General features: G+C 41.9%; 1 protein-coding gene across 4 annotated transcripts in view; it reads right to left on the bottom strand.

Annotated features, from left to right (window-relative positions):
- Positions 1–2,648: 2,648 nt before the first annotated feature.
- LOC112158912 (probable glutamate receptor) overlaps positions 2,649–10,329 on the bottom strand; it is an 11,315-nt gene continuing 3,634 nt past the window's right edge. For 3 of the 4 annotated variants that reach the window (XM_024292604.1, XM_024292605.2, XM_024292606.2), the window contains exons 3-10: positions 9,180–9,211; positions 8,754–8,933; positions 6,971–7,194; positions 5,599–5,696; positions 3,941–4,158; positions 3,654–3,873; positions 3,335–3,585; positions 2,649–3,263 (exon numbers count right to left, since the gene is read on the bottom strand). In XM_024292604.1, the coding sequence (XP_024148372.1) occupies positions 3,168–3,263; positions 3,335–3,585; positions 3,654–3,873; positions 3,941–4,158; positions 5,599–5,696; positions 6,971–7,194; positions 8,754–8,933; positions 9,180–9,211 (1,319 nt within the window). In that variant the 3' untranslated portion in view covers positions 2,649–3,167. The remainder of the gene's footprint in view (positions 3,264–3,334; positions 3,586–3,653; positions 3,874–3,940; positions 4,159–5,598; positions 5,697–6,970; positions 7,195–8,753; positions 8,934–9,179; positions 9,212–10,329) is intronic. The other variant, XR_002921384.1, reaches the window with a different exon arrangement.

Consider the following 10,329-nt stretch of genomic DNA (forward strand, 5'->3'; position numbering starts at 1 on the left):
AGAATCTGAATGAGGATCTGGAAGAGCGTCTGCTTCTGCAGTGGAAATTTTCAGGAAGTTCCTGTCAGAACAGAAGCTGAAACATCTGCAGCTTTCTGAACTTTGACTCAAAACAATCAGCAATACAAACTGAGAAACGTCAGTGAGCAAGTGTGTAAGTCCTGTTTTTATCTTCAGCAGAAAAGTCTCCAAACGGCATGAACGATGACAATCAGATTTCTGATGTAGTTCAAGCTGAATGCAGACCAGCAGAAACCCTACAGCGCCCCCATGTGGCCGACCGCTGAAGTGCAGGGAGGAGGCGGTTCCTGCAGCAGCAGCTCAACACACTGTTTTAATTGAACAACTAAACAGAACCAAACATGGGTTTAAATTACAAAACAGAGATTTTACATTATTAAACAGAGCAGGTGATTTCAGCATCAAACAACAAAAACAGAATCAATAAAATAATATTAATAAAATAGATCTGAGCAAAGTGAGGCAAACAACTAAATAATCACATAACTGCACAAGCGAAGGTTTTAGTCTATCATATATTGTTTTTATCTGTGGTTTCTTCAATGATTCCAAATATAACTTAAATTCATTTATAAATATTCTACATTTTGGGGGGATTTTCTTACATCTATATTTATGTCTGTTAAATTTAGCAAAACAAAGGATTATTAAAGCAGATTTATTCTCATTTATTTTCTAATGTGATGGTATTTTAAGAAGATGTTGGTAGTTGTGGGAAAATATTTCTGAGCCAGATATGTAACTCTTCCCAAAATATTTGTATTTGTGGGCAAAAGTAAAATAAATGTTGTGAGGGTTCAATTTCCTTTTCACACAATGAAATGATATTAGACGGATACATATTTAGTATTTTTAAATGATTTTCTTTAACGTTTGGGGAAAAAAATGAGAATTTTAGATCAAAAGTATCATGTTTATGTAAAATATTATTTTTATTGGGTTTTTATTTAGTAGAAATATTGCCCTTTAGGGCTTTAAGGTCACTCTTATTAATAGATTAGTACATTTTTGATGTAATATTGGGATGCTTTGTCTAAGTAATGATGGTAATTGTGTTGTTGTTTGATATAATAGTGTACCTTTTATTAAATGAATATATTCCAAAGGAATAGCTTTAGTGACTTTTGCATAAATTGATTCTTTTGGAATAAAATTATATTTTTGACAGAACTTTTCACTGGAGAGAAAATTACCTCGACCATTCAACACATGAAGTACAGACCAAATATTCTTTTCATTCCATTGACTGAGAAAAGTGATTTGTTTCTGTGTAATATATAAGCTCACCCCACTCAAGGCAGTGAAAAAAAATCTGACCTTCATTTATCTTGATCAAAGTAATGAAGCTCGTCACCTGTTAGAAATGAGAAATGAAGCAGAATGTGACATTTGACCCTTTTTAACAAAAGTCAAGCTCTTTTCACAACCTGGTTTGAGTAATCTTCAGTCGTCTCGACCTAACAGCTGGTTTTGCTGAGAAAGAGTCGTTATCATAGACTTGGTACACATTGGAGGGTCTCTATTGTGCTGCAGACAGAATCAACATGAATCAAGTTTAATACAGATTGATATTTATAAAGAGAGATTTCCCAAAACGTTCATCCTCAAAAATGCTGAAATCATTAATAATATTTAACACTATAATCTCACTGTTGCTGTGAGAATTTCGCTGTTAAGGTTGTTAACAGAGAAGGCCCCGGTTCGAATCCCGGCTGGGACCTTTCTGTGTGGAGTTTGCATGTTCTCCCCGTGCATGCGTGGGTTTTCACCGGGGACTCCGGCTTCCTCCCACCGTCCAAAAACATGCTTCATAGGTTCATTGGTGACTCTAAATTGCCCCTAGGTGTGGATGTGAGAGTGAATGTGTGTGTGATTGAGGCCCTGCAACAGACTGGCGACCTGTCCAGGGTGTACCCCGCCTTCGCCCTTCAGTAGGGCTCCGGCACCCCGGCGACCCGGAAAGGGACAAAGCGGTCAGGAAAATGGATGGATGTTATCAGTTCATGTTAATCATCCACAGCTGTCTTCATGTCTGTTCATGTCCTCAGTGTATAAAAGTGTCTGGTTTTCAGCTCTACATTGTCAGTAATCTCCTAAAAGAGCTTTGATAGGTGAATGAGCTGAATCGTAGAAGATCTACAGACGGACAAAAAACGTATTGAAGAAAAATGGATCACTATAGTGTGAATGCTCAACAACATTCACACAAATAAACTTTTATTTTCTGAAATTCACATTTTAAAATGTATTTTTTTTTGTTGCTGAATATCTTAATAGTTATATTTTGCTCCTTTCATTGCAGCTTGTCAGCTGGTTTCAACCATCTTCTGTTAGGCTTTGACAGTTCCTGTCGCTTCACTGAATTCATCTGCTTATTCACCTGTACATCTCCATACACACCTGTCCATATAAAAAAACGCATGATGACGAAAAACCTGAAAGATGAAAACCTGTTGAGATATTTAAACATGACCTGCTAGTGTTTATTAAGCATTAAGATGTATATACCTGAGAAATATGCTAAATAGATAAATCAAGATAAAAAAGTCTAAGGTGTATTTTCAGACACTGACTCAGGGGAAGACATTAAATTCACAAAAACACTGAAAAAATCAGAGACAATGAAATGATGGGGAACCACTAGAAGAACTGTTGTTTCTTCCATATAAAAAGTGTTTATTGTTAACTTTCATGAACAACTCCCAGTTTCCTCCTGAACAGAGCGGTTCTACATAATACGTTTGAAGGCAGAGCGTCTGCAGGATCTATGTGGAGTACACAGGAAACATTTGCAGTTGAGTTTCAGAGTTAGTCTGAAAAAAGAGAAGTTAGTGTTCAAGTTGGTCCCAGACAGCAGAGCTCAAACATCTGGGCCGAACCGCTGCTTCTGGCTCAGGAACAAACCTTTCAATTCTGTGAACCTTCAGGGAAAATCCAGATTATGAACAGAATGTGTGACTTTGTGAACTGAACTCTGCTGTTCAGGACGTTCCTGCTCCTTCAGGAGAAAGGACAGACCATGAGAGGACAGACCATGAGAGGACAGACCATGAGAGGACAGACCATGAGAGGACAGACTTTCTAAAGATGCAGAAACAAACAGACTCCTGTGGCTCTGAGGAGGAGGTGAGAGTGGGACGCCGCCTCTAGGCCTTGCTCTTGTCACCGTCCTCCTCGTCCTTCTCAGCGGCGCCGCCAAACCTCTGGCTCAGTTCGGACGTCAGAGCCGAGCAGCAGGTTCTCTGTGAAGGATCAGAGGGGGGTGAGTTCATGGAGGGGGTCATGGCGGCACATCGCGGTGTCACACCCTCACCTTGCCGTCCTTAGCACGGCTGTGAGCCTTGGAGAAGAGCTCGAGCAGAGCCAGCAGGAGGCCGGCACCCAGGCCCAGCCCCAGCAGGATGAAGAGCCCCCGCAGGTCATGGGCCTGCAGGGCCCCCGAGGCGTGGGCCTCATCCTCACCCAGGCATTTGCTGGCCCACCACTTCTCCCGCAGGTGGGTCAGCTCTCCAGACTCGCTGAGCTCCAGGATGGCTATGGACAGGTTCTTCATCAGCGGAGAGCCTGGGGGGGCAAGAGAAAAGATTCAGTGGGGGGCTGGACATTCATGGCTTCAGAGGACGCAGACTCACCCAGCGGTGCGGCGATGCTGTACGCCCTCATGGAGATCACCTCCTGAGCACGGCTCAGCTTACAGTACCGGGCCACAGCCAGGTCCAAGGACACGGCCTCCCCGATGAAGGCGAAGTTCCCCTCCTGGGTGCGGCGGATACCCTCCTCCATGTTGGACACGAAGCTCTTCTTGCGCTCCATTTGCTGGTAGAGCCGCCGGTAAACCGGGTTGTTGGAGTTCTGGGAATGAAACCATCATTCAGATCGGGACGTCCCAGAGTCAGCAGAGAAAACTCATTGTGGTCACCTTGAAGAAGAGCATGGTGGAGCCGAACTCCAGAGTGCCGTAGTCAATCACATCCTGGTTGGCGAGCTCCTCGAAGCTGTTGATGGACACCTGCCTGCTCTTGGACTGCATCACCGAGCTGAAGTTGGCAAAGTAGCAGGCCAAAAGCAGAACGCAGAAAATCCACCAGATGGCACTGACCACCCGCCCTGACGGGGCTTTGGGGTGGGGGCCGGCGCCTGAGGGCACATCATTGACTGTGTATCAATGGACTGCTCAACCCCTACCCTCTCGTGTTCCAAACAGGAACTGGTTGCAAGAAGGCCAAAGTCCCATAGACTCGACTGTTATTTTATTCTATTTGTCAGAATAATCCTTCTTGATCTGATCCCAATATCTAATCTCCCATTTATTTCTAAAATCTTAGAGTTGTAGTAAAGCAGCTGCAGTGCCACCTACAGGACAACAATCACTTTGAAGATTTTCAGTCAGGGTTCAGACCTCACCATAGCACTGAAACTGCACTGGTCCGAGTCACTAATGACTTGTTGTTGGCTTCAGAAAAGGGACTAATCTCTATTCTGGTCCTGTTAGACCTCAGTGCAGCCTTTGATACCATCGACCACAGCATCTTACTCCAGAGACTAGAGCATGACATAGGGATCAGGGGATCTGCCCTCCAGTGGTTTGAATCCTATTTATCTGATAGATACCAGTTTGTTAATGTAAATGGACAGTCCTCTCATTGTACTAGAGTTAGCTACGGAGTCTCACAGGGCTCAGTTCTAGGGCCCAAGATCAGCAAGTTGTAGTTAGATAAGCTAATTCTTCTTTAATAGTTCTGGTAAATCTCCTGTCCGTCCTGGAATCTTTCCTTCATGTGGAATCCATAAAGTTTCTTCTTTTTTCCCTGAATCAGATCTTTTAGGAGTTTTTCCTTACGGGAAGGAGGGTCTAAGGACAGGGATAGCCAGTTTTATCTAGTCTGTTTAGTTTTAAGCTATTGTTTAAATCTATGACTGACCTTCTGCTTCTGTAAAAATACCAGCATGAAGCCCAATGAGGGAGTTCTTTTGTGATATTGACCTGTATAAATCAAATTCAATTGAATTCAATTCTTCTCAGCACGTTCTTTAAAATCCTAATTAAATGTTTTCTTTATCACCAGTTATTAAAGTCATAAACTGACCAATCAGATGCCTCGGTAAAAGGATGTGGTGCCCCGCCTCCATGTTGACAGATTCAGTGGGAGCGGTGTGGACTTCCAACAGGCCGGATCAAGCTTGATTGGTCACAGTAGTTCCTCTAAAAACGTGACTCAGACCGACTCGGACTAATCGCTGGCCATGGGTCGCAATATGGCGGTAGATCAAGGGTGTCCAAAGTCTGTCCTCAAGGATGATGTACTACATGTTTTCCAAACAACCTGCCATTGAAGCTCCTTATTGGTCAAACACACCTGATCCAGGTAATTAGCAGCAGTTTCTGGAAAACCAGCAGGAGGTCGATGCCTGACTTTGGACATCCCTGTGGTAGATGTATCAGGAAGTGACGGTGAAGGCTCTGGCCTGAGTTCGTAAGGGCATAAGACGTTCTCTATGGGGGACCTCCACACTTGCTATGTCCAGTTCCTATAAACGGTCTATGGGACACATCAGAGTTGTCGTGGCTCCAGTTACCTTGCAGGGTGAGAGATCCCATGATGTACCAGAAGCTGTGCAGCATCGTGAAGCTGTTCTCGTCCGTCCGTGGCTCGGCCCATTCAGATGGACTGATCCTGGGGGGGTAGATCAACGTACAAACTCACATGACCCAGTATTGGTCTTCCGAACACTGTCGGTTTTCAAGGTGCCCACCCATGTAGGCCTACATTGAAACCAAATGCTAACCCAAGTGGTCAGCTTTAACCCAAGACTGAGACGGTTCTGGAGAATTTCTTGTTGGATGGGTGGTATGTCGGCCCAAAGAAGGAGAAAGAAAGGACCCTTTTACAAGCCTTTGGCCATCAAATAAATCACTTTAAGAGATAAACCCAAAATGTTTTTCTTCTACAACCAATCAAAACATCCAAAGCTCAAGCTCCACTGTTTGTGTTCTTTGATGTTCTTTGATTTACTGTAACTATTTAACCGTTAACACGATAATTCCAGTAGATTCTGACTCTGCTTCATTGGCATTGAGCTGTTATGTTAACATTATGCCAGCTCATTTAGGTAGCATCTACTGAGGTTTTTATGCTGTGTTAGAGTTTAGCTTCTATTTTAGCAACATGCTAACGTTTTTGACTAGTTTAGTTTCCTGAGAAAATGTAGTCTGTTTTGAAATACTTAAGAAACAAGCTATCTTTTTAGGAATTTTTGGAATCTACTGAGGTTTTTGGTGCTAATTTGGAGTTTATCGAGTGTTAAAGCAACACACAAAATATTTTAGCAAAATTGGCATGTTTTAGAGATTTTTAAACAATTTTACCACCAAATTTCTTTCAGAAATTTAGGTCACCTTCAGCGCTCTTTCATAGTTTTTTACTGCAATGTGCAGTCTTTTATCAAATTTAACATTTTGCAAATCCATGAGCCGCTTTTCTCGTACAGAATCTACTGGAATTAACTGTTGAAAAGTTATAACAAAGTATGTTAATGATTTTGTGTTTAAGCGTCACCGGTGACGTCTCAGGTGTTAAAGGGTTAATCGAGTGGCCATACGCATCAACAACACAAATGTTTAAAGTCAATCATGAAATATTGACAGGGAGGAGAGTTTATGCTCAACTTTTTAGGTAAAGGTATATGAAGGCTGACTTAACACAGCAACCCCCCTGGGACAGGCCGGGCTGGGCCAGGCCGGGCTGGGCCAGGCCGGGCCGGGCCTGTCCCCGGGGTTACCTCTTGGCTCCAGTTATTCTTGTTCTAAAACATCTTCCTGTCAGAAGACGTTTTTGCTGTTTGTGGAATCGGTTTGTTTCAAGAGATCAAAAACTAAACATTGGTTTTACGTTCAGCCCAGCTCTCTCAGGTGAACCAACATAAACATTCAGGGTAAAGGTGCGCTCACCTGCCCACCAGGAAAATGCAGAGAGCTGTCAGCAGGAAGGAGACGAGGAGCCCCGCCCACATGTCTGTGGAGAAGGGCGCCAGCAGGCTGAAGGAGCTCTCCTCGGCGTCGCCGGCTTTGTGTGTGATGAAGCTCAGGCCCGTGTGGATGAAGGGCGCCGCCATGTCCACGTGACGCTCCCTGGCCGCTGTGACAGTCAGGGGGGCCACAGCCAGGTCTGCTTCCTGGGGGGCGGGAAGATCCAGATATGAGACACCGCTGTGCTTCTGATGTCAGAAAAACAGATCACTTTAATCTAAAAAATTCTAAATGAAGCGTTTGTAGGCGACAGCGCTGTGAGGCTGTGGTCTTCTTCAGAGGAGGAGCTCTGAGACGCCAGCATCGTGTCTGAGGAAGGACTTGGACTTTAGAGGAAAGTTGTGTTGATGTTTCAAGAGATAAACAGATTTAATGATGTCATTAATGCAACAGTAACATCATTTAATGTATAGGTTTTTGTTTGTCTTCACTTTAATCAAGGGTCCCTAAACTACGGCCCGCGGGCCAGATTTGGCCCTCCTCCATATTTGGCCACATTTTTTTTCTCACTCTGGCTGATTGAGGCCAGTGAAAAGAGTAAAGGCTGTGAAGCATTACTCTAGAGTGATTCACTTTTTCTTTCTTTATTATTATTGTTTTTCTTCTTTACGTTTTTTTAGACATCTACAGCTCTTCAGCTCTTTCAGCTAGTTAGCTTATTCAGCTATTAAAATATTCAGCTCTTTCTATGCTAGCTTTTTGGATTGTTTTGGCAGTTATAAAGGATTTCTTGGCTATTTTTGGATTTCGCTAATATTTTATCCACAGGCTAGTTTTTTTGGCTAAATTTGACCTTTTTCAGATTTTTTTTAGGATAATTTGGCATTTAGCTAATATTTCAACTACAATTTAGCCGTTTTAGGCAATTCAAGCTTTTTCATTTTGTTAAGGTTAATTTAGCTAATTTTGGCTTTTTTTGTTTTTAGGCTTATTTGGCATTTAGCTAGTATTTCAGCTACGTGGTAGCTGTTTTGGCTAATGTAGGCTTTTCTTCATTTTTTAGGCTAATTTGGAGTTTAGCTAATATGTCAGCTACATGCTAGCTTTTTGGCTAATTTTGCCTTTTTTCAGTTGTTTATGCTAATTTGTAGTTTAGTTAATATTTTGGCTTTATGCTATCTGGTTTTGATAATTTAGGCATTTCATCAGTTTTTTAGGCTAATTTGGCATTTAGCTAGTATTTTAGCTACGTGGTAGCTGTTTTGGCTAATGTATATTTTTTTCTGTTTTTTGGGCTAATTTGGCATTTCACTAATATTTTAGATAGCTATCAGCTTTAGCGTTTTCAACCATCAGTTTCAGCGTTTTTTGTTATCAATTTAGGCATCTTCAGCTGTCACATTTAACTTACAGCATTCACACTATCACAGGTAATGATATATATATAGTTTTTTTTAAAATGTTTTACTATTTATTTTTTCTGTGAAGATTACAGAAATTAATTATTTGAAATTTGGCGATGTAGCTTTCTGGAGAGACAAATGTTCATGTTTTGGCTGTGATTATTAAGCTTTTTCTGTTAGCCTACAAACAAACCCCGCCCCCCCATCAGAGAAGAAAACAGTCATGTGGCCCTAACAAGAAAGAGTTTGGAGACCCCTGCTTTAAATACTTTAGAGAAACGATTTAAGACATCAGTCTTTCCCTCCTGGGATCCAACACCCTCCTTCATAACAGCAGAAATCTGGTCTGATGTTGAACTCACCTTTCTAACGAGCTCGCCAATCATCCCGTTCCAGTTGCCGCTGGCGTCCATGGCTCCATAGCGGTTGTCCTTAACTATGTGCACTTTGTACATGAAGCCCAGCTTCTTGGAGAGCTCTGAGATCAGGTCGATGCAGTACCCCTCCAGGCCCGAGCCTTTGGTCATGGTGTACGGTTCTTCCTGAAGACCACATCGCAGCAGGGAGAAGTTTGAGAGGAACGAAGGGTTGCTTAGTTATCTGTGGTTCCTTTCACAAACATCTACTATAGAATCATTCATTCAGGTTTATATCAGACAGACATGGTTGTTTACACTCTTCAATGTTATACTAGACAAAATATTTGACACGTTTACAACAAATATAACATTTATAAAAGCTTTCATATGTTAAAGGGCTGAAAACTGTAGAGGACAGAGGGACATTACCTTTATTGTTGTGATGGATAACTCCTTGGCATCTAAAACGGAGGGAAAAGGAAATGTGTCATTTAGATTTATGATAGAATGCATGTCAGTTAGAGACATTTCTGCACAAAGTTAAAGTCTCATTAGTTGTCATGTGAAATTTGTTCTCCACATTTGACCCCTCCCCTGAGGGAGGGGTGAGCTGCAGACACAGCCGCACTCAGGAACCATTTGGTGGCTCAACCCCCCAATCCAACCCCTTAACGCTGTGTCAACCAGGGAGATTTTTAGTCTTTGGTATAACTCGGCCGGGATTTGAACTCATGACCTTCCAGTCTCAGGGCGGACACTCTACCACAGGGCCACTAAACTGGTATGTCTGCCAGGAATCCTTTCAGTATTGAAAAAGACGTAGTGATTCTCCACGATTTAATTCAAACCTCAATTTTTTTGGTCACAATTTTGTTTCAATTTATGATTTGTGTATTACTAAACAACAGGATCCAAATTCGGAAAAATCTTCCTTTTTCCCCTAATAGAAACTTCCTGTTGGTTTATGTAATAAAACAATAAATCTTCAAACAAAAAGAAAACATTTGATTTAATTGGATTAGAACCGGATTACAAAAACTTTACAAAGCTGTAAAATGAAGTAACTAAGTGGGATTATATAAGTTTGTTTCTTCCTACTCCTCTTCAAGCAGTCAATCAAACTCGTCTTTAGTTAATGAATCAAATGTGACTTTGTGTGTCTTTGTTTTTGATTTATTTTCTAATAAATAGATTTCTTTATTTCTATGAGGAGTTTGAAAAATCTGTGTTTTGTCCTGTACGCTCCACAATCTATGCTTGAAATAAACCCAATCAATCAATCAATGAGATAACATATCTTTAACAAGCACATCTAAGACATCCTGTCTCTCAGGAAGCAATTCAAAATCATGTCAGACAGACATAATCCTGTCTGAAAATCTGTGTCCAAGAGTTTGTTTGTCAGGGATCACGTGAGCCTGATCCAGCCTGATCAGAATCACCCGATTTAGCTGCTGCCTGATCCTCCACTGATTACTGCTCTGGTTTAGTCTCAACGAGCCTCAGCAAGAGCCGCTCTGAAATCCCAATGAAGCCTTTTGTTTCCTGGAGCCCCTTCATGTTTTTTTTCAGTGTCACA

Source organism: Oryzias melastigma, linkage group LG7, assembly GCF_002922805.2.
Source record: "Oryzias melastigma strain HK-1 linkage group LG7, ASM292280v2, whole genome shotgun sequence".
NCBI lineage: Eukaryota > Metazoa > Chordata > Actinopteri > Beloniformes > Adrianichthyidae > Oryzias > Oryzias melastigma.